At 46.1% G+C, this 24,066-nt stretch overlaps 4 protein-coding genes across 6 annotated transcripts; 1 reads left to right on the top strand and 3 right to left on the bottom strand.

Annotated features, from left to right (window-relative positions):
* Positions 1-5: 5 nt before the first annotated feature.
* Positions 6-4,833, bottom strand: LOC101769120 (glycerophosphodiester phosphodiesterase GDPDL4). 2 transcript variants are annotated; one of them, XM_004973787.3, is made up of 9 exons: positions 4,547-4,833; positions 3,822-4,115; positions 3,277-3,392; positions 2,698-3,196; positions 2,474-2,512; positions 2,081-2,371; positions 1,795-1,934; positions 873-1,359; positions 6-539 (listed from the first exon to the last, which is right to left on the bottom strand). In XM_004973787.3, exons 1-9 carry the CDS (start codon positions 4,686-4,688, stop codon positions 241-243), a joined length of 2,307 nt encoding a protein of 768 aa, XP_004973844.1. In that variant the 5' UTR covers positions 4,689-4,833; the 3' UTR covers positions 6-240. The 2 variants fall into 2 exon arrangements, with proteins under 2 accessions (XP_004973844.1, XP_004973845.1); XM_004973788.2 differs by having other exon boundaries at positions 12-539; positions 869-1,359.
* Positions 4,834-10,193: 5,360 nt separating this feature from the next.
* On the bottom strand, positions 10,194-11,753 carry LOC101768717 (uncharacterized abhydrolase domain-containing protein DDB_G0269086). The gene is made up of 2 exons (XM_004973786.4): positions 11,598-11,753; positions 10,194-11,383 (listed from the first exon to the last, which is right to left on the bottom strand). Exons 1-2 carry the CDS (start codon positions 11,610-11,612, stop codon positions 10,598-10,600), a joined length of 801 nt encoding a protein of 266 aa, XP_004973843.1. The 5' UTR covers positions 11,613-11,753; the 3' UTR covers positions 10,194-10,597.
* A 4,717-nt stretch (positions 11,754-16,470) lies between these two features.
* On the top strand, positions 16,471-18,075 carry LOC101767643. The gene is made up of 5 exons (XM_004973783.3): positions 16,471-16,919; positions 17,076-17,184; positions 17,276-17,357; positions 17,554-17,611; positions 17,739-18,075. The coding sequence occupies exons 1-5, from the start codon at positions 16,611-16,613 to the stop codon at positions 17,883-17,885; spliced, it is 705 nt and encodes a 234-aa protein (XP_004973840.1). The 5' UTR covers positions 16,471-16,610; the 3' UTR covers positions 17,886-18,075.
* A 15-nt stretch (positions 18,076-18,090) lies between these two features.
* Positions 18,091-22,721, bottom strand: LOC101768042. 2 transcript variants are annotated; one of them, XM_004973785.3, is made up of 6 exons: positions 21,851-22,721; positions 20,897-21,008; positions 20,638-20,809; positions 20,344-20,549; positions 18,914-19,048; positions 18,091-18,553 (listed from the first exon to the last, which is right to left on the bottom strand). In XM_004973785.3, exons 1-5 carry the CDS (start codon positions 22,507-22,509, stop codon positions 18,917-18,919), a joined length of 1,281 nt encoding a protein of 426 aa, XP_004973842.1. In that variant the 5' UTR covers positions 22,510-22,721; the 3' UTR covers positions 18,091-18,553; positions 18,914-18,916. The 2 variants fall into 2 exon arrangements, with proteins under 2 accessions (XP_004973842.1, XP_004973841.1); XM_004973784.3 differs by having other exon boundaries at positions 20,897-21,011; positions 21,851-22,720.
* Positions 22,722-24,066: the final 1,345 nt, after the last annotated feature.

The following is a 24,066-nucleotide window of genomic DNA, read 5'->3' as shown; positions in this document are numbered from 1 at the left end:
AGTGATGTGCAAACACCAGGAACTGTGGCTTCCATTAGCAATGTATAACACCAATGCTCGCTGAATAGTGTAACATTTCTACCGGGGAATTTATACAGGTGGAAACGAATATGCAGGGACATACTGAAACAGCTACAGAAACAAGTGCTTGGGAGCACCAAAACATCGGTCGAAGCTTGCCTGAATCATACAGCCTCAAGGTTTGCTCAGATCAGCCTACTATACAGCCTCATGGTTTGCTCAGATCAGAAGAGCTGTGAAAACCATTACAAACAGCATGCCAGTACTTACAGTAGCCTTGTGAGCAGCAGCAGGAGGCGCACCAGGAGTTTCGGCGCCACTTGAGGAACCACCGGACCCATTTCTTGACGCAACAGGAGGAAGCGGTGCCTCCTCCACGCTTGAAGCATTCAGTGTCGGCATTGGCGGCACAGATGGCGGCTGGGCTTTGAAGGGTTGAAGTAACTGGTAAAGGGAGCCAACGTCAATGCGCTGCATGTAGTTGGGCATGTCATTTCCCAAACCTGTACAAGTGTTTTCTGCCAATACAGGAGTATGCAAATGTCAGAAACAGGAGAGTAAATAATGCAGCTACTAATTAAATACTATAATAGATTAACCCTACGAAAGAATGTGAATAATCATCTCCCTAATCTTATGGCAAAAGCAGGGTGAATGTAGGATCATAACTCGAAATTTTGATATCGCACAAGCTACATGACAGTGGAGTGGAAAATGGCACCACCATTGCGAAGGCTTTAAAAATGGCCTAAGCACAACTAGCTATGTTCGCATGCTACTTTCCATCATACCCTGTAGATGCAAGCAGTAAAATCACGACCCACTATATGTGGATGACAAACGAGACTTACTTTTGTATCTTCTGACTGTCTTCGGGAAGTCAGTTATGATGCCTGACAGATTAAATGATTGAACATAGTAATTGATCTCAACAGTTTCATCTGCAAAGAAGTCCAACGGTTGTGATACAAACTCATTCCGGAACACCTGTGCGTACACAGCTAGCCCTGCTGACTGTAGATCTTTCACAAGACTGTTCTGTCGGATCGCAAAATCTTGACTTAAGGTAAAAACAGATTTCCTATCAACAACTACAGCATCAGCAAACTTCTTCATGGCTTCTAATGAGGAAGTAGAAGCATCCCCAATGCCTAAGGGGAGAGTGTACACAAGCTTGCATTTTGTTTTCTGCTGCTTCAGTTTGACAAGAACAGCACTATCTTTCGACTGGATCAGAACTTGCTTGGTAGTCTGATTATCATAGCCAGCAGCACTTAAGGCAGCATTTACAGAATCAACTATGTCAATTCCTAATGACTTTGCCACAAATGCAGCATTCTGCAGTACAAAAGATAGAATGATATATGAATAAAGAACTCCACTTATTTGAGATAAGTCAAGATATTTGTCATATGCAAAGCTGAATAGAATATGTGGTAGGGCATGAGAAAGAAATAGTGTCTTTCCATTATCTAATCCCAGAGGCCTATACAAGTACAAGTTCAGTGTGTCTATAATAGATATAGAACTCATCGAGATGACAACAGTTAAGCAAGCTATACCATTTACAAATATAAAAAATGAAAACAGATCATGAGCTCTTCGTTAAAATAAATTATATTGATTATTCTTCAAGATATAGAAAGTTTACGATCTGGTAAACTTTTGACTGTCACATACTCATAATAGAGATATAAAATTCAGGTATAAATTATAAAGATTAACCCTATGGGTCATATCAAAATAACCAAAACTTCAAGCAAAAGTTATCACCTCAATGATGATCATGACACCAGACAAATCCTTATCCATTCCGATTGCTAGAAAGTCAGATAAGTTCAGAAACTTCCCTTGATTTGTGTACCTTGGGTTCCTTACAAGATAATAATCACTCACTGGGGAAGATATTTTGGCTGTAGGAAAAGAGCAAGTCAAAAGGCTACTAATGGGTTGTGCTTTTTTGTAAGCCATTCTTGCATCTATAATGTTATTTGCCATTTACTTTAGGTAGAAAACAACAACAACAATTTATCTGGATAATGATACAAAAGAAACTCACGTTTTAAGGTGCTACTATTAATGTCATCCCAAGTAAGGTTGAATGTGAAGATTCCTGCTGTAGCCTGAATTTCTGGAACAACAGAACTAAGAGAGCTGAAAGTTGTTCCCTGCACATTCGTGGTATCAAGCAGGTTAATGGAACTCATGCACATAAGAACTCCATCACTTGTCACTTGAACAGGACAATCAATGACATCTGCGCCATCATTAATTGCACTATTGTAGGCCAGGTCCGTACAGTCTGGATAATCTCCACTAGCACCATTATGCGAGATAACTAAGGGTTCCCCTGTATAAAAACACTACAACAATTAAACTGAGTTTTAATAGAATACATTCAACCATCATGGTAAAACTACTAAGGTAGGTCTTACACCGAGATGAGACATACCATGACCAGTCTCACTTGAATTCAGATTAGCGAAGCAACCTGCAGATGAGGAGATTCAAAGGCATAAAAAAGAGCATGTTGCTTATTTGTTCACAAATATCATCCTAAGAAAATTTCCGCAATGGGCACAACCGTATCTTAAAGTGCGGTAAGATTATTTTGCACTCTGCAATTCCAATCTATAGTATTATAGTTGAGTCTTTAACATGTACTTAGTAACTTACCAATAGCCTCTGATGCAGTAATAGGGTGTTCTGACAATACACCATCAACAGAGAAGCCACCATCGCTGATAAAGTTTAGGTATTCTGCCAATGGATCATAACTGTAGTTATAGGGAATAATTCTATCATTTGCAAAATCAGAGGCATATATTTCCAGCCCTGCATTGTGGGCTTCGGCGACAATTGATGTGGACGGCTGTAGATAGTTATCCTTTGTCACTGGCCAAATGTATGTCTTCGGGACCATTATGCCAGATGCAATAGACTTAATAAGCGTTAGGTTACTCAAAAGTGAACCATATGTTTGGTTTATAGAATGATCCAAGAGGGATTTATCAAGAAAGCTAAACACAAGCTTTGTTTTGCGATGAACTGTTCCAGATATATTTTGGAGGAAGCCAAGTTCAGGTGACGAGATATAATCCACAGATACACGCTTTTGGATGGAAAGTATGTAGTTCCTCATGTTCAAACCATGTTCTTTGTAGAAGGTGTCATGCTACACACATGAAATAGAAATCAGCTTTTGAAGGTAGCACTAGCAACAACAAATTCCAAGCTACAAGGACAATACTCAACCTGAACATTCAACCAAACAGAAGGCTGCTTGACAATGGACAGCAAGTCTGTGACAGAGAGGATAGAATATCCGACAGAATCGAATCTGTAGGTGCGAGACCAAATTGCTTGTGTTACTGCTCAAAATAGTAGATAATCAGTTAAGAGTAAAGAAGCTTACATCATTAGATCATCACACTTTCAGCAAGTATTTATAAGGCACTAAAAGCACAAATGCTTGAGTAATGAGTACACACAACTTGAGAGAAAAAGGAAGCCCATAATGTGAAACTAGTTAAAAATAATAAAATAAAACTAAACACAACGAAAATCGTAATACGTTACATTGTTTCAAGATTCATGACCTTGGTGGTGTGTCCAGGGGCATGTCTGCGCATACTTAGTCTTTTTCTTTGTGAGGGAAAAATACTACTAAAGAGTAAAGACTGCTAATGCGTATACCCAATTATTATTAGTTTGTACTTACTACACGTCTGAGATGTACAGAGCTTACGGAATCCAATTGCTCTATAGTGAAATGTTTGCAATGATATTGTTATACTCACAAGAAACAGACTGAAGCTCATCCTTGGTAAAGTCCAGAGCAAACCATCCATTTTTCCGCACGCCATCGATGACATAGGTCCGCTTTCTCGCCTGGTAAGTGTGGGCGACGTTGGTGCAATTATTCATGTTTATGTCCCGAAGGCAGACTCCAACGCCATCCTTTGTCAGCTGGACGTCACACCACAGAGTTGTACCGGGTGCGCTGGCGATCAACGCAAAGGAGTAGGCATCTGAGCTGGAGTCGGGAAACACTCCTGAGAACCCGCCTTTGGCCACAACTCGTGGAGCATCACCTGCACGACAAATGCACATGATTATTCCCGTTAGAGAATATCCGCTCAAACCATCACCCAATTAATTTGACAAGGCTTGACCACACGAATGAACGAAACAAGATTTTTTTTTAATACTCGAACGAAACAAATTTGAAACCCCCACCCCCAAAAAAAAGGTGGTTGCTGACTTGCAGTAGCTGTAGTGCAAGCTGTAGCACTCCACTTCGTGTAACCACTAACTAAGGTTGAGAGAAAACTTCCTATAATCCTCAGCAAAAGGGGGTGGCCTCTATGGGCCTCTCCGCCTCTAGAACAAGCACCCACAAATTCCCCATCGGCTTCGCCGGCTGCCGTACAGAACCCTCGGAAGCACGCACCTCATCTCCCGTATGAACAAGAGCACGAAGCGAAGCAGAGCTTGCAGAAAGCTGCGGGTGGCTGGGCCTTACCTCTTAGGGTTTTGTACGCGGAGGGAAGCCGGGGCCCCTGCGCGGCGGCTGCGCCGGCGAGGACCATGACGCAGCCGCAGCACAGCAGCGCGGCGAGGGACGCGGATACCCCTCCTCCTCCATGTCCTCTACCCCTCCTCATCTCCGGAGAGCTTCCAGAACCTTCCCGCGGCGCACGGGCAGGATTGAGGAGCAGCGGCGGGGATTGAGAAGAAGAGACAGATGGAAGGGAGAGGAGAGACAAGCTCTAAGCAGAGCAGTGTGCAGACTGCAGAGCACGGGAATTCGGAATGCGCCTGTTGTTTTTTAAGCAGGGAGCATATAAAGCAGCTGCGCACGGCCTCCGTAGCCGCGGCCGCGTTCAAACGCCGGCCCCACGTGTCAGCGCGCAGCAAGGTGGAGCACTGAGGGCGGGCCCACTCCGCAGCGACACGCTCGTGAGCACGCTGTACCCGTACCGCCGGGTTGGGGGAGCTCGCGAATCGGCCCTTCGCGCACGCGGTGTGGGTGTGTGTCACCTTTTGGCAGTACACGCTTTGTTCGTTCTCCTGCCTCCTTTTTTGTAGTCTTTTGGTCGTTTTTTTACTGCTGACAGTGCTCGAAATGGTCGTTAGCAAAGGCTTGGAAATCATTATCCGGTCAAAAGAACAAAGAAAACAGGCTGCTCTACTACCTCTACCACAGGTGGATCACTGAATCGGAATTGTCGATATATGCATCGTGTAAATTTCAAAATTTGGGATATGAAATTTAGCAAAAACAGGTTACGCTGGTTATATATACTGTTTTGCGGTTCAGCTCCTTTTTGACTTCTTATATGGTAGTCTAGTAGAGCTGGAAGTCTGAAGCTCATCTCAAACAAAAAAAAACAAAAAGAAAGTCTGAAACTGGGAAGCCATGGTGCCAGGCAGTTGTAAAGCGCGGCGCACTTTCTCGCATTCAGCTGCGGCTAATTCGCTCGAAAGTGGTGGGGCCGTGGGGGGTCTCGCAGAACTGTGCGCTATGGGGATGGCATCTATGATCCTTGATCCGTTACAGCACTGGCTGCTAATCTGACAGTAATCTCAATTTGTTCCCTCCCCACTACTAGCACAAGGCGGGGACAGCTACTGTACTGCTCTAACAAAAAGCAAAGCTCCGGGTCTGGTCGTTTTGGAATCGGCATTTGCCCTCCGTCTATCCATATCGAATAGCTCAGCGGCCCGGATAGGAATTAATCTCGACATTAGCATTGATGCTCGGGATAAGCTTAAAACATTTTAGTGTATGCAGTGATTTGTTGTTTAGGTGACTTTTCTCACTTGTTTGTTTAAGAAATTGAAAAGGTATCTACCATTTGAGTGTTTCATACATATATCTCTTCAGAAGCAGCATCACAAGGGGTGTGAACTAAGCTGTGATAACAATGGAGTAGCAAGATAATCAAATAGGTAAATTAACTTGTCATAAACATTTCACCGAACATCTTGTCTGCATGAACAAAACAGCAACCATGCTTGAAACTTTCAAACCGCAAGCCATCCAATGATTCAATAAGAAAATATTTGCAGCAGCGAGCTCAATAGAATATCAATCCACATTATCTCATATTAACATATCAAAGAACACACATATGTCTCTCATGCCAACTCATCATCTATAAAAATAACCACTTCACATATGGATCAATAGCAATCAAAATGGTAACTCATCTGGCAAAGAAAATATCAAATCAAGAGTAGACACCGAGATTTATGTGGAAACCTCTTGCGAGGAAAAACCACCATGGGGCGGCGACACTGCATGAATAAGCAATACAAGATATGAGAGCCAACAAGAATGGAGAGGCTACAAATCCTATGGATTTCACTTTCTATTCTATGGATCTGGTGTATCTAAGTCTCTCCTCTCCTCTCCCTGACCCTAGCTCTCTCCCAAGGTGAAGAACAGAACAGTATGATCTGGTTCGAGTTGGGGCTGCCCAGATGGTAAAGGGCTCTCTAATTTAGCTTAGCAAATTTAAGGATCGAGTTCAATAAGGGTTGGACCATAATAATATATGATTTTGAGCTAAAAATAGATAGGGCTGAGTTGGATTGTGAAAGAGGTATAAGGGTCATGATCCATTACCACTCCTAGCTACCCCTTAAAATGTCAGAATGGTAATGAGGCCCCCAAAGTTGCAGATTATCACAAACAGCCTCAATTTCAACATACAATATGTATAGGCAATGTTTGCCATAACAAATGATCTAATGGGCTTCCAAATTGGTGAATTTAGGAGCTGCACATCACATAGGCAAGTAAGCTCAATTATGACCCTGTTTATTTTGGCTTTTGTGCTTTTGACTTAGTCAAAAGCCACAAGCTGGAACATGAAAAAAAAACCTTCAAAAATAGGATTTGAGAAGTAGAAATAGGATTTGTATTAGAAGCCAAAAAATCAAAGTTAATAGGTGCTTTGATGACTTTTGTAGGATGTTGTTTCAAGAGGTATTACATACATTATGCATTTTATTTATTCAAAAGCCAATACATGAATGGCCTTTTTCTACTTTTCTTTTAAAGCTAGCTTTTTTGCCACCCATAAAAACCCATTTCTCAACAGTAAAAGCCCAAACAAACATACCCGCGTCAAGGACAAGGATCAGGTGCAGTTAGGTCATTCTTAATGGAGTTCATTCTTATTAAAAGAGGATGAAACCATGTATACAATATTTGTCTATTTCTAATATAATATGTCTTGCATGTAGTCTTGAAAACAGCAAATAATTAAATTGTACATTGTGTGAAGTTAATTGATAATTTGTTTACATGGTATCCTTGGAAACATGACTATGAAATAATCTTAGTGCATGGGAACTCTATCAGAGAGAAGAGAGGGAGAGCGAGAGGGATCGCGAGATGACCATGACTGATGGTTACTCGAGGAATGGCCTTGGGTGCCGGTTACACAATACTAGCGCTCTCACAGCAGAAGCACACGACAGCAATAGTGCTGGCACCGAGAGCTTGAGGAGAATTGAACTACCCGTATGCTGCCTCGACGAGACAACGAGCGGCAATAGTATTGCCGGGGCTTCCAACGGTCAAGGTAGTGGATTGGGACGGTGCCATTTCGCCGAGGGTAGTAAGAAACGGCCCACGGCGATTCCTCACGCGATGCGGGGAAGGGCGGGTACACGCCGACAGCGACTACTCTCTCGTCACCGGTGTGCATGCGTGCCCCCGCTCCAAGGCCACCCGCGAGCCAACGAGCATCGATGAAATGGAGAATAAAGGTGGACCTGAGCATCATGCGTGGAAGCATTAATTTCAAAAAAAAAAGCATCATGGAAGCACCACGTTTTGGACTAGGGCTCGGCTTGACCCCGGAGATCGCGTCAACGTACGTGCGGGGACAAATCGAAAGAAACATCTCGTACCTGGTCGGAGATCACGAATGATGATGCCCGTTTGGTTCATCTATATGCACGCGTGCCATCGATCGTACGTCACCGGTCTAAGTCGTCGATCTCGTCCTTCTTAGCGAAGGGAATACGGCCTGAGTGCACGACTTGTGGACTTCATCATAAGCTCGTCGGCAAAGCCGCGAATTAAAGGGGGGTATCGTTCCAATCATTTCTGCCACTCGAACCACTTGCAGTTTTTTGCAATCCTCGTCGTGGGCTCGTGGGAGACTGCTGGGAGCTCGCGCGTTATCCTGTACAGTTACGTTTTTTCTTCCGTTCCGCGCGAGAGGTGCCATGAGGATTGACTGTCCACAAGCGCGACGTGACGGGACGCGACGTGACGCGACGCGACGCGACGGCGCGGGCGTCACTGGTCGGTGTCTGCATGCGCTCGGCCGGAGGCGGCTAGCTGCGGAAAAGAGCTCGAGGCCTAGTAGCGCTACTTTCCTTCTAAATTGTAAGGTATTTTAATTTTTCTATATTATAGATATTATTATATGTCTAGACATAAATTATATTTAAGTGTATAACAAATATTATGTACTTAAAGAGTTAAAACGATCTTCAATTTGAAATGGAGGGAATAGCTACTACCCCTAGTCGTTACTCGTTATTCCAACGAATGCGACCAGTTCTTCGATCCTCACGGTATTTTTCTTCATGTCACTAATCACTTAGCTTCTATGCGTATGCGTACACAACCTTGGCCTCCTAATCGATGTGTGATGTGCCCCGTCTAAATTGACCAGCCATTACTGCGAAGGTTAGCCACACCATTCTTCTTATCATCGTCGCCCTCATCGGTTGGTCGGTTAGTGTTGCTCGCCGGTCGTGTACAGCGTCAACAAAGCTGTGCCGTGCGAGCGCCGGCGCCGGAGACACCAGGTCGTGCTAGGCTGCTAGCTAATGGCGGCACCGTTGCCCAGACCGAGAGATCACAGGGGAGCGTGACAGCTGACGCGACAGGAGCCGAGGAGCGTGGTCCGGAAGGACGGGATGCAGGGTGGACTGTAGCATTGTGGGCCACTGCGACACGGAAAACGCACGCCCCCATCCGAGCCCATTAGGGTAGACCTAGCTATATCGCCCCCTACGGCCGGTACCACCCATAGATCCTATACGACTTGCGGAAGTCCGTTTATTACGTGGCTTCCCGGCTTCCGGTGTTGAAGATTCGTGCGAGCTTTTTTATCCGTTCGATGCACCTAATCCCTCCTTAGCTCTAACTCTCTAGCACGCTCGAGCCACCGTCCACCGCCAAATGGAGGAGATGGAGGAGAATCCCATTTGGGTTTCAAATTTCAAATGCAGTTTTCTTAAACCGTTAATCCGTTTTGAAATCAATTTGAAACATTTGGAATGTGTTGTTTCAACATTTTGAATAACTACTTCAACATTTTGGACATATTGCTTCAACATTTATACATAAAATGTTGATCTAGTCTATCAGAATTGTTGAACTAAATTTGAGAAAATGTTAAACCTAGCATTTGAAAATGTTGATTGCATTACTTCAACACTGTAAGTATATATATTCAATTTTTATGCTTAAATTTGAAAATAGTATAATCAGAATGCTGGATTTTTTTCAGAATGAGTTGAGCTAAACTCTTCGTGTTAAAAATCACATCACCGTACATCTTATCCTATAATTGGGTAATAGCTTGGACAATTAGAAGAATGAATAAAGAAAAAATAAACAAAAGTTTGTATGTTATGATGAATCTACCGCTGCATGTGTTAGGAACAAGACCCTGCACACGGGTAATGCAATTAGTGGAGAGTAATGCAATTAGTATTTGGACCTAATGGGCTTTATATTCATGAAGCCTAATGAACTTCCGGAAGCTAAATGGGATCCCCTGTACCACCAGCCCTTTTGCAAACACAGCCGTGTCCTGCAAAGTGGCTTCGGATGGGCCGGGTCCAAAGAAGACTCCACCCCAAACAAGAGCCCATGTTAGGTTGTTTATTATCGGACTTGGACCGACCATCCTCTCACAAAAAGTGGGGGAAAAAGACGTACTTCGTTGAATGGGGTACACGCATACTGCAGCTCTCTCCGCACAATTTTCCGTGATCGGTGATCTTATGCCATTTGGAGGAATTCAGCATGGTGTGCACGTACAACCATAGAATTCAGACATACAACTCGAGAAAGCACCAAGCTTGCCACAAAGCTGGACATAGCATGATTGTGATTTTGACTCATATGGTGACACTTCAAAAGATGGAAAAAACTTGATTGATTAACTAGTACAAAGAAAAATACAGCACAGACATTCACGGTACACGTATTAACCAGCATAATCAAACGACAGACAGCTCCAAGGCACGGCCCCACCAATGCGCCGTCAACGTCAAGCCACGCCACATCAGCGCTGACGCCGGGCCCCAGAACCCCACAAACACAGAAACACACACAGATACATTATTCAACGCACGAACGCCCCTTACTACGGGCGGCCCCACGTAGCTATGACACGAACGTGAACCCGAACGCCGACGCGGCGGCGGCGACGCGCCCACGAAGGCCGCGACCATATACAGGCGCCGTGCCGTGCGTGGCACGAGACAGCAAGATCGTCGATCGCACGCGCGCGGGACGTGCCCGCTGGACTCACTCGGACTTGCCGGCCGCCTCGGCAGCAGGGGCTGCTGCCGCCTCGGCCTCTGCCGGCGCCGCGGCCTCCTCAGCGGCGGCGGCAGCAGCAGGCGCTGCCTCCTCCTTGGCCTCCAGTTCTTTCGCCTCGGCCTCGGTGGCGGCCGTCTCTGCCTCTGCCTCGGCGGGCTTGGTGTCGACCACCGGTGCGGCCTCTACCTCGGCCTCGGCAGCAGCTGGCTCCGCCTCCTTGGTCTCGGCCTCAGCCGGCGCTGCAGCGTCTTGCTCCGCTTCCTTGGTCTCTGCCACGGCTGGAGCTGCCTCGGGCTCTGCTTCCTTGGTCTCGGCCTCAGCCGGAGCTGCCACGGGCTCGGCTTCCTTCGTCTCCGTCTCGGCTGCGACAGCCTCCGTCTCGGTCTCCCTGGCCTCAACCTCGGCCGTGGCAGCCTCAGGCTCGGCCTCTTTTGTCTCACCTTCGGCCGGCGCCGCCTCAGGCTCTGCCTCCTTGGTCTCCGTCTCGGCCGGCGCCGCCTCGGGCTCTGCCTCCTTGGCCTCTGCCTCGGCCGGAGCAGCCACTGCCTCGACCTCCCGGGTATCAGTCTCGGCAGGGGCAGCCTCCGCCTCGGGCTCCTTGGCGGCCTCCGGCTCGGCCGGAGCTGCCTCCGCGGCCGGGGTCTCTTCCACGACCGGAGCAGCGGCTTCCTCCTTCGGGGCCTCCTCGGCGACGACGGCTGGTTGGACAGGGACAGGCTCCGCCACCACCGGAGCCTCCTCGACGGGCAGCGTGGCGGTCGGGACCTGGACCTGCACGCACGCACGGAAGGAACGATGAGCACGTGTGCGTTCAGTACGATCAGAAGCATCACGCATCAACATACGCTGATCCATCCGAGATCCGTTGCTGCATATGCAATGCAACCCTCGATCGAAACAGATGATCGATTCGGTCGCACATAGATCATAGATGCAGAGATCAAATTAAGATTGGAGAATCAAATCGGAAGACACAGTGCATTACCTCGACGGTGGCCATTGGTGCTGAGTTGCGGCTGCCGAGCTTGACCGACCTGTGTGTGTTATGAGCACTGAAGCTCCGAGCTAAGCAGAGCTTTTACCAGTGTGATCGATCGCGTGTGTGGCTGTGTTGTGACTGATGCAGTGGGTTGAGGCAGTGGGGCTATATATAGAGCCCCCCAAGGCCAAAATGGTCATTGCAGAAAGATTTTTTTTTTTAAAAAAAAGAGTATGAATCTTGGAGCTCCACATGGCTACATGCAATCTCATTCCCGAATCGTACGTCCATTCAGGGCAACTTGCTCCGCTGGATCAAAAGATGGCCCTGATCGAGCTCAAGCCCATCCATGCATGATGCACACATGAGAGGAGGGAAGATGCAATGCACGCTGATGCTAACGCTGCTAGGGTCCGTCCAGATCAGAGTAACGCGGGTACAGCTGCCACTGTATCTCTTTCGGCTTTGGTCGAAGCAGGGAGACGGCGGCGAGTGGCTGTCAGGAACAGGCCAAGGGCATCAGAGCTGGCCGGCCGGCCGGGCCACGATGGCAAGCGCGCCTTTCGAGGAGGAAATTCTAATCTTTTTGTTTTGTAGGATCGAGAGATCGATCGATGGGCATCGATTTCGGGAGCGTCGGCAGGCACTCGATGGTGGCGTGAAGACAGTGCAACTTGTTGAGCAGCAGCAGCAGCCGAAGAATGTGCGCTCTCGGATGGGGGGCGTCGATCGAAGAGGGTGACAACACGCATGATTTACAGTGAAAGTAGCTAGCGTGTGTCATCGAAGTAGCTTAGCTAGCTAGGGTCAATTTGGCAGGTATGCAACACAAACTGTTCATCAAGTCGATCTGCAGATTACCGGCGGATTCACTTAGAAACAAAGAAAACACACGAATGAATGAATGCCGTCTATGGCATAGACTGCTGAAGTGTCGACGATGCACAAGGGAACGTCAAGATCGTATCGCGACGCAATGATGCCAACGAGGATTCTCTCGAGACATGATGCCATCCAGTCCAGTAGTAGGATTTGATCGTCAACTTTGCGGATGGAGAGTCACAGTGGGATGTTTGATACTAGATGCTAAATTTTAGTAGTGTCAGATCGGATGTTCGGATACGGAGGACTAAACATGAGCTAATTATAAAACTAATTGCAGAACCCCTATGCTAATTTGCGAGCGAACCTATTAAGCCTAATTAATCCATCATTAGCAGATGGTTACTGTAGCATCACATTGTCAAATTATAGACTAATTAGGCTTAATAGATTCGTCTCGCGAATTAGACTCTATCTATGTAATTAGTTTTATAATTAACCTATGTTTAATACTCCTAATTAGCATTACAGGTGCTAAACTTTAGCAGTTATATAAAAGAGGAGAAGGTGAACGTAATTAACAAAGTTCATGGACCGAAGCTTCTAGTGGCAGTAAATAAACTACTGTGGCCATCCTATCCTACGTGTATATCCATGCATGCCATGGAAGAGGTCGCCAAATGCACAGCTACGAGGAGGTAGTTTTACAGCTAACACGGGAGCTGCTCAGCTCTCGTCTTTGGGGTGTGAAGTGCTCGCATGTGGCTGCCTCCGGTTCCGTGGGCAACAATGATTCCGGCAGATGGAGCGAGCGCGACCTCCGCTGTTGGATCACCTAAACTTTCTGCGCCTTTTCCCGAAAGCCAGCGTAGAAAAATGGAAGCTCTCCGCTGCATCGTCAGCGTCGATCGCCTGATCGATGAATCAGTTCGAGCTGGCTCAGCTCGTGCTCCCCATTTTCCCGTTCCAGGAGAAGAGAAATGGACGCCGTGGAAGAACCAATCGGCGTCGTCGGCTAGCTACCTCGTCCGGCCGTGCATGTACGCCACGTATCGCGTATGAACCGTTGATGGGCGTGGTGATGAGCAAGATCATGTACCATGTTGCTTTGCTCAGACAGCAACTGGTGGCAGAATTCGACCATGTGAATAGCACAAAAAGAAAGAGAAACAAACTTACCACATTGTTCAAAACGGTGTGGTTGAATTTTGATTGTTGAAATTCAGTTTGAGAGGCAGTGGAAAATGGGCAGGCAACGAACAGTGTCAATGCAGCAATCGACTATCGGAGTAGTACCTAGACAGCCGTTCACGGTGATTTTGGGACGATGCAGACTTGTGCGCGTCCTCTGCTTACTTTACAGCGTGGACCGGAATCAGGACGGACGGATGACACAGCATCGCTTAGCACCTTTGTCGGAAGAAAATGATAAGAACAGGCAGGATTTAAAGCACGGGGGCAGAGTCCGGACCGAACCTCCAACGTGCACTGTAGGGCTTTGATCGATTTGGTGCCGAAATCGCCGCGAATCAGCATGGCCGGCGGCGGTCAGGATTAAGGGCCCCATCGGCACCGCCACGCCCATGATCGGTCCTGCCGAAGAGTCTCTGAAGCTCAAACTCTGCCGTGTTCGTGAGCATGGCGTCTTTTTCTGATGAAAATTGAAGAGATGAGAGGGGAGCAACAGCGGTGGCCATGGAGTGGCTGCCGCAGAGATCTGGGAGGCGCTTTCATGGGAGCCGTGGCCGCCAGCGACGCTGATGTGGCAACAGGTCATGGGCGGCGGCGGGACCCGCGAGCAGTCCTTGCTCAACAGTGGCGGCGCGGAATTTCACGATGCAGAGGTGGCGTGGCGTGCGGCAGCTGGACGCGAGTGTTCAGGTCTGCCTGCCTTCTTCTGTCCTGATCGTCATGGAGAGATTACCCATGACAGTGCTCTGTTTCAGTCTTTCAGAGAAAAACAACATTTGTGTCGTCGTGGAGCCAGTAGTACAAGGTGTAGTTTGTTTCTTACTGGAAAAAAAAACGCATGCTGTTTAATTTCTCGTTTTGATTGAGTAGTTCCCGGTTGCATTCACATCTGAATTCTTTGTTTTTTGAAAGAAAAATGTAAATGCTGCCATATTTGCGATTTTTTAATCAAAAATACTTTGTGAGGTGTGAAAAACGATTTACAGTACGTCAATGCAAAGAAAATTTGAGTTGAAACCATCCAGCTTGAGAGAAGCTAGGAAGCCCTACTGTACTCCAAGGTCCAAGCACCGCAAAACACGCCAGATCGGTTGATTAGTGTGAGCTGTTTGATGGCCTTCGTAATTTCTTCAACTTCTTCAGGGCACTGAACGTTGTCTTCCTCTTGCCCGGTCACCCGGCTACGGCTACACCCATCTCTGCCTGCATCCTAGCCATCGCTACTCGCCGCAACGTCACTTCCCTAAACCGACGTGGTGTGAATGTGTGATACAATGGCGAAAGCTAGCATAAAATCTATGTGGTGCACAACACTCTTAGCTCAGTAGAAACGAAACTGATTTATATGGTCAAAAAGAACCATAGTACTAAATGTTTTCTCCTACCCGGTGCCAGTGCACCAACCTAATTCAACGTGGCTTTGCTGACCCTATTCTTTTTGGGCCTTCCGATCCCCTTCCTTACACGGTTAAACCCATCGCCTTTAAGCCCATTAGTGATGAATCTTCTTTTAGCAGAGTCTTGCAAATGACTTAAGCGGTGCCATTCCAAGCATCCTAAGCCGCCGTGGATTGAGGTCATATTTTGGATCCATGGACTAAATATTAGGTCTAAACTTTAATTCATTAGCTGATCCATACAGGGACTACCCCAATTTAATTTTAGTCCATTATTAGTCCTCCAAGCCCACCTAATTAGATTAAAAATAGCTAAAACGAGCCAATCGTCCGAGAAATGACCAGAGTAGCCCTCCACTTTATCTCTTCCCACACATGTAAAAAGAAAGGATAAAATGAACTTTATGTGTCTCCCATCTGCCTTTTAGTCCTAGGATCTAAACATGGTATGGATTTAGCTAACCTTTAATCACCTGGAGTTTTGTTCGGACTAAACCTTTTTTTCACTGCAAACCAGCAGGGACCAGACTAAACCTTAGTTCTAGATGAGCGACAGTGCGATCAAGTCCGTGCAAAAATATTTTAACTAGATAGCCAAATTTGTCAGTGGGTTGGTCTTGATGAATCCACAACATTTCCCTTTCTATTTGTAATTTTTTGTGAGTAGGGGCTGGGCACATGTCCCTTTTTATTTTTATAATATATTTAGTTGTGTGTAGGATATTTAGCCAGTAATATCTGACTCACAATTTACTCTCTGCCTTAACAAATATAGCGATGGAGATAGTGCTATATACTGGGGTCATGTTTATTTTGCATGCTCTACATTACTCTCTGTCTAGTATGTTTTCTCATAATTTATGAAAAATAAGTACCAGCGATTTATGAAATGAAAGAGTGCAGGTGCAGACTGAGTCAAACCGGCCCAACCAAGGAAGCATAAGGGTCCATGAAAAACTTTAATTCAATTTTAGTACTTTCAAGTATATATATAATTTGACAGCTTCGCTTAGAAAAATCCAGAACTTGTCCAAATTAAAAAAATATATCAACGTGAATTGGGACGTTTGAATTTGAAACTTTTTAACTTGGATTTGGCAACATTCCGTCAAACAAATGCGATAAAAAATGAAAATGATAAAAGGAGGGACAAACACGATTATACGAATGCCCCTAGATAACTAGGAACTTCATACATCGAACAAACCATCTTAGAACTGCATAGACTGAACCCAATCTACAGTTGCAAGCAGTAACCAGTCCCCTAAACTCGCTGCCCAGCAGCCCAAGCTTCAAATGGAGTAGGGCATAGCTGATATAGGTACGTTACCCATTGTGCATCGTCCCAACCAAGCCACGTTTGGGGAGCATCCTTCCTTACTTACCTTGGCAACCCAACCTTGCAGCCGTGTGAATATTACACATTGGAGGCATGTATCCTTGCATGGCTGCTATTCTTTCATCGCATACTATCCTTTCCTTGCGACCTGGACATGGATCGCCTCCTCACCAAAACTCCAAAACCCACTCGGTCACGTATAAGACGCCTGCAACTGCAGTCCCATCCATTTCACATTCAGAGCTGGCTCGGATTTAATCTGCGGTCTCGATGGATTCAACTCTGCCGTGCCGCCTCCTTCCTCTTCCATCGGTGCAGCGCCACCATGACTGCCCAGGAAGCAGATGGCCGGGGCGTGTCAAGACGGGCAGAGCAGGAAGGAATTCCGGCAAATTCTGCGCGAGAGGGCTGTTCGGCAGCGGCGGCGGCGGCGACGGGCTCCGGACCGTGATGAGGATGGTGAAGCTGAACTCGGCCATCCAGAACCGGAGCGTCAGGGAGCTGCTCGAGCTCATCGGCGACGAGTGCCTCTACTTCCTCAGCAACCTCCGGTCCATCGATGTCTCGCAGCTGGGCAAGGTAAAAAACGAGACCGTATATACATCAGCACTAAATGCTACTACTAGTAAAAACTCGTACAAACACCTCCGTGCTGCATCGAGTTTGCTTACCTGACATCGCTTGCCTGCAAACCCTGCATCCTCCTGAGTTCCTGACCCGTGCCGTTGTTGGCAGGACATGTTCCTGCTTCTCCACGCGCTGATGGTCCGGCACCACGTGTCGTTCGTGCTCAAGCCGACGCCGGACGAAACGGGCTTCGACCTGGGTGTCAAATGGTCTCTAGGTCTGTCTTCTGTTGAACCAAACATTTGGTCAGTTTGACAGTTTCAGCAATGGACCACGAAACTGAAGCTCTGGGATCGTTTGTTCTGCAGAATGGAAGGGGCAGAAGCTGCCATGGGACCTGGACTGCAACGTCTCCACCACGCACGTCTACAGGGGCCTCCTGCTCATCAGGTAACAATTCTAGCGTCAGGCTAAACTGAGACCTTGGGTAAATTTGTTGGCATTTTACCGTCAATTTTCCGAGTAAAAACCATGGTTTGCGTTAGGAACAAATCCTTTGCACATGGGACAAAGTTAGCTTTAGGGATTAGGGTTGCTGAAAGATCAAAAGAACGGACTGAATCGCGTTGATTTCCTATTGTTGCAGCCAAGTGAACAAGACCTGCGTGCCACTCCTCCAGAGGATTCTTGGGATCATCCAGCAGGCAAGCATAACAAACAGATAACAGATTTCTGAAACAAAGTTACCACCAACATAGCAATCACTTTCATTTCTTTCTTTCTTTTTTTGCAAAATGCTAACAGCAAATGATTTCTCTTTCGTGACTGCAGAATTTGGATGCAGTGATTTTGACTATTGTGAACAAGGTCCTGCCTGAAGGTACTCTTGACGAGAAAAAGACCAGCACGATAATTTTCTGCGTCATCATTGGTCTGGTGGTCATGTTACTGTTCTACGCCCTGTTCAAGAACTTGTAGGCTCAGGAGAGCAAGACACAGTTATCCACTGTTGTACAGCTAGCAGAGCTTCTTGTAAATCATCAGCACATCACGCAGAAACAGAAACACCAAATTCTGGACATAGCCAACCATCGTGCGGCGGTTGTTGGATGTAAACTGCAACTAGTGCTGATGCACAAGATGGATGTGATAAAGGATTACCAATGAACAGGGGAGCAAAAGATGATCGTTCGATAACTGTATAAGTTAGGTATCACCCACAGGAACATAATATTGGGGGTACAGGTGTCTCAAGTCAACTAAGGACTAGCAATGTAAGAGGCTTTCAGGTAGCAAACGAGAAAGCAACTTCTTACCAGAAAACGCACCTACGATAGCTGAATTTACATCAGGCAAAGTACATCAGCTCTCGCTGTCCTTTTAGTTTCGCTCCGACACTGCTTTCTATTTAACAAACTAGAAAGTCAGATACACTACTACGTCTGACCTTTTGCGAGCATCAGACATTCAGGCTAGACTATGTAACAACTCCCATTCCTTGCTACTGTGAAGAGATTAGCCACCATTTCTCACAGGTAAACCAGCCCAACAATAAGAAATAGTTAACAAACACTTTCAGCAGATTTCTGTCGTTTCATCAGTGCCTACTACCAGGATGTTAGCCCAGAGCCCAGAGGACATTTTGTCTGCAGCCAAAAGTTAAACCACCACCAATTTCTGCATTAGAATATTAGACAAACGAGCTAATACCAAGCTGCAGAATAAAAGAAATGGTAACGATCAGCAGTCAAGGCACTTAATGCAAGAAATCTGGTGAGATAAAAACAATTAAATTTGGTCAAGTCAAAGCTTTACAGTACCAATTCGACCGCTTTCAATAGACTCCTTTTACTAATGCAACATATTTAAAACGGGTAAACTAGGACTTGAAAGCAAGCAACTGCAAAAGGATGGATGTTCTCCAGCAAGTAGTCAAGTACTAGGCAGGGCAAGCCCCCATATACATAAGGGATGCTATTGGGATTTAGGAGAGTCAAATAACTAACCAGTCAGATCTTGGTAGGTTGCTTAAAAAGGTGATCTGAAACCAACTCTGAGACACCCTGAGCAGTAAGACTTTCACATCCAAATAGTTGTTTAAGTTTCGAGTCACAAAGTATCACTGTGGAATTCTCTGGATCCTGTAACAAAACAAGAAAAGAAAACCAATTAGGCCACCAACCTGTTTCTTCTTTTGCACAGACACCAGTGATTGTACAAGTATCTGCAATCTGCTTTTATATAGAAAATAGATCACATTGAAACAATGTACTAAGGAAGAGAACCAGCAAATATGAACTGACGCAATTCACCTAGCAATATAGCATAGTTTATTTTACTTACAGAAAGAGTAGCAAGCTCTTATTGTAAACTGTAATTAAAAAAATCTCACAGGAAGATAAGCTCCGCCATTAAATGAGTCAACCATAACACATGCCTCCCTAGAAATTTCTAGCATCAACAAAAGCATTTCATCTAGATATGTAAGCAGCCTAGAACGCATATTTTCAATGTTCTCGGCTTATCTCTGTGACAACAAAATGAAAAAGGAAACAGAATGTAGTGGGGAAATAGAAGGAAGGGTGCATTATATTACACCAGGACAAGAGTGAGGTTCCAGACTATGGGTAGCCAATAATATATTTCACCTATTGCTTTTGTTCCGATTTGTCATTCATAAAGCTTTAGGTGGCAAAATCATTACTGGTCAATTACGTATGAAAACGCTAAAGCGAAAAGGGGGCTTATATGGAACACGCTTTGCTTATGCTTCACTCTTGTCATAGGTCAAAAGGATAGACAATAAACCAAATTGCATACACAAGCAACATGCACATACTAGCATGTTGTTTAATGATTTTCATATAGGATGTGACACAATATGAAATTATGCTGACCCCATATACCAGTGCTTCAAGTACCAAAATTAAAAAGCACATGGATATATACACTCAGCAACTTGTATATAGAGACAGCCATATGCATCTAGTTGGTCAACTAACAACCACTATGCCACCAACCAAACCCAAATCTAAGAAAGAAAACAGCATGCAAGGGATCTACCTCATAAAAAAAACAATATTTATCAAGCAAGGGTCCAACAGTCCAACCAACAAAAATTGTCATGGATAAGAAAAGTTCTCAGGTATGACAAGATCAGTCTAAAGCACAAATAATGCAGTTACTAATATCAATGAGTTCATATTTTCTTCCTAGTGAGATAGCAATCTAACTTTCCAAAATAATATATGCGTCCTCTTTTCTGGAATGACATTCTGGTACTATATAGCAGAGATAAACATTTCCTTTCATCTTTCATAGTTTTCCAAGGTTGGACGGAATTACTTGCAATGCCCACTAGATGTTTAATATTGCATACAACATTTCAAAGAGGGACAGTAGCACATAACAGTTCTTGTAGTAATCATCCACTGACCTCTAGATTATTGCTTTTAATGTGGTCCCAGACACGCTTAACAGCCTCAGAATGGGGCATCTCTCTTTCTCCAGTCCCCAAAAAGGTGGCCAGAGCATCAGAAATGACAAAGGGCAGCTGCTTAACATCAGTTTCAACAGGAGAAACAGGAGAAATAGGTTCACCACCCTCTGACTTCAATTTCTTTGATTCTCGTTTCGAATCATCTGCAGGAATTTGGACCATATGTTCGGTAAACAAAACATTGATCATTTTGCGACAATTTAGCTATGGTGTGGCAGGAGAAAATCTTACTGGTAGTCTCAAGAGGACGTATATGCTTAGACAAAAGCTTGTTCATCTTGAACATGTCAGTGCTATCAGTCTCGAAAACTAATCGGAGCTCGTCATTGCATATGATCTTTCTCTTATTGTTAGGATCCTGCAAATTGTTCTTGCGAATGTATGCCCAAAGCTGCTTAACAATCTACATTGATTAACAGCAATGTCAGGTTTTCTGCCATGATGTAAACATCTATACAAGATATTAGAAAGATGGGCCAGAAAGATAGACCTCAGTTCTAGCCATGGCCGGTTCACCAACGATAGCTTGCAGCTCTGGAGACACACCGCAGACTTTGTTTAATCCTCCTGGGCCACCTCTTCGTTTTGCTCCAGCACTAGCACTGCTACATTAACACAAAAAGGACAGTAAGTTACCAGCAAATGACAGCTGACAATTGAGAACAGGGGACACATCGATATCTCGTATTATCCAAGGGAGGGAAGTTCCCTTCGAGATTTATCAGGAACATTCTCACATGCAGACAGTTTGATGTGTGCTGAATAGTAAGTAGTATGGTTTCAGTACATGTAAAGTGTCATAAATTCCTTTCAAGTTATTAAGCATAGCAAACAGAAAGGCTCCTTTCTAGTTCCAGCTAGATACCTAAACGTAGAACCCACTGCGCAAATTCATCTGTTAAGCACAATGACAGTTACGGATAAGCTTCTTTGTTTGAAACTGGTTGCTTGAAAAGCAAACATTTTGATGGGGATGATGAAATCCATTACTACTACGGGAGCATTCAAATGTTTTCACAGGTACACTAGATGTGATTCCCTCCCCTAATCATGGAACCATGGACATTAAATGTCTAGTACAAGTAGACATGGCACCACAAAATTCCTCAAATGAACCAACAGGAGCTCTAGACAACAAGTTCCTTGCACTTCATCCCACCCCACTAATCACTCCTATCCTGAAAAATATTTCAGTCCACCAGAAACAATCAATCCCGAATCCGTACCACGATACAGACACTGTGACCACCCAAAAAAGATGTAAGCTTTTACAGTTAATCCCACTTCAATCCACCAAACAAATCTGAAAAGGGAACAAAACTCACATCCAAGAGATTTTAGGAGATTAGCTTCGCGTAGAAGCTACTCCATCTAATTGTAACCGCACGAGGACGGAGATCCTCCAAACCCTAATCCGAAGAGGGGGAATGAAGAGAAGTGTCACCTGTCCTTCTTCGAGCCAGCAGGCGCCGCCGCTGCACGGGGACTCTCGCCCGGAGTGGCTGCCGCAGCAGATGCAGCCGCCGCCGCCGCCGCCGCTGCGGCCATCTGCTGATGCTGCTGTTGCTGTAGCTGGACGAGCCTCTGCAGCTGCGCCTGGTCCGCCTGCGGGAAGGGCTGATGCCCGTAGCGGTACGACGCGGCGGTGTCGAACGGCGAGGGGGGCGCCCCGTGGCGGTGCTGCTGGTGCTGGTACTGCTGCGAGGCGGAGAGGTAGGACTGCATCTGCTGCGGGAAGAAGTGGGGAACGGCCGGCGCGGGGGCGGGGGCGGAGGCCGAGGACGCCGCGGCGGCGGAGGTGGAGAAGGGCAGCTGCGCGGGAGCCTCGCCGCGGGCTCGGCCACCGCCGCCGGCGCCGGCGCCGGTGGGCGCGGGGTCGAAAGGGTCCTTCCGCGATGCGGCGGGGTCGGGCGCCGCGGCCGCCGGGCCGAGGAGCGCGACGAGGACGCTGCGGATGAGCGGCGCCTTGGGGGAGACGTCGACGCCGAGCTGCGCCCCGAGCTGCCGCACCACGGAGTCCGCGGATATCCCGGTGCCGCCCTGCGCGGCGGTCTGGCGGACGATGGACTCCACGTAGTGGGCCAGCTCCTGGTCGGACAACATCGGGGCTAGGGGAGGGGGTGGCGAGGATCAGGAGGGGGCGGGGCCTCTCCTATCCTCTGTCTCTCTCTCTCTCTTCGGCGGCGGCGGAGGCGGTGGTGCGGCGCCTCCACGCGCTTTTGAAAATTGAAATGGGTGGGGGGACGGGGGGGATCCCTCCCTGCGGGGGAGGCGCGTTTCAGTTTCGGGGGTGGTGGGTTGTGGGGCTCGCGGTGGTTCAGGCGTCCTCGCCCTTGGTTTTGTGGCTTCCTCCGCTGGCTGGGCTTGCGGTTCCGGTCCGGATGGGGATAGACGAGGGGCGATTTTGCGGCCGCGCGCCTCAGTTTTCTTCTATGTTCAAGATTGGGTTCCGGTGGACGTGTTTGAACTTTTTTGGTGAGAGAGTAACCTAGGAGTGGACCTTTTAGTGAGTGAAATGGGAGCCTGATCGATTCATGGATCCCATCCTTTTAAGAGCCGAAGAATAATCTTGACCTGCGGAACTCGGAATGGGTGAGGTTTCATGTGTAACCACTTATCAAATTTTCGAATGGTGAATATCTTCGAGTAGATAAAGTTAGGTGATGTTTGAATTTTATAAAAGTGAAAGAAAAATAGGTGTAACTTTGAGAGCTTAGATATCCTCGCTCCTCGGAGAGACGGTGGGACACTGCATGGCTCCAGGTAACGGTTGAGTTGAGTTGCCCAATAGAAAGTTACCAAGAAAACGGTTGCCATGCAAAAGGTTATGTGACGTCGAGACAATGCACGTACCTTTTCACCACTATCGCCTTGCAAACTCCCACGATATTTAAAAAATAGTTTGCATTACGTTACATGCTTTACGATAGATTGAATTATTCAATAGGCGGATAATACCATAAGGGACGTGAAGTGGCCTTCAATTAATGGTTAAAGAGAGCAACATAGTAGAATACCATAAGCTATGCAGAAATAAATCTCAAAATAGCCACGTAAAAAGTAACACCAAAACACCATATAATGTAATATCATACCGGTATTACTATTAACATAAGAAGGTTTTAAATATTCACATCATGGTGCATAATCATTTGCAAAACCATTGAAAGGTATATGATTCGTTTGATCGATTGCCCCGTATATTTGTGTAAAACAAACCACATTTACCATAGATTTGCTTGAAAATTTAGAGCAAGACTTTATACACAGCCATAAAATAATTTAGGAAGTTTTTTTAGCAGGATGATACGAGGCCCATAAATTTGAAAGTTCAAGATAGGTTCTTAAACTTACAAGCATCTTGAAAAAAATTTGAACACATCTTTAAGATAGGACCCAACGTCATAGTGCATGTCCTTTTAGAAGTTAGGGAATTGAGGGACGTTTGGATACCAGCGCTAAACTTTAGTCCTGTCACATCAGATGTTCGGATGCTAATTAGGAGGACTAAATATGAGCTATTTATAAAACAAATAGCAGAACCCCTAGGCTAAATCGCGAGACGAATCTATCAAGACTAATTAACCATCATTAGCGAATGGTTACTGTAGCACCACATTGTCAAATCATGGACTAATTAGACTTAATAGATTCATCTCA

This window comes from Setaria italica, chromosome VI (assembly GCF_000263155.2).
Source record: "Setaria italica strain Yugu1 chromosome VI, Setaria_italica_v2.0, whole genome shotgun sequence".
Taxonomy (NCBI): domain Eukaryota; kingdom Viridiplantae; phylum Streptophyta; class Magnoliopsida; order Poales; family Poaceae; genus Setaria; species Setaria italica.
The sequence above is the reverse complement of the archived record's forward strand: the minus strand, read 5'-3'. Positions and strand labels throughout refer to the sequence as shown.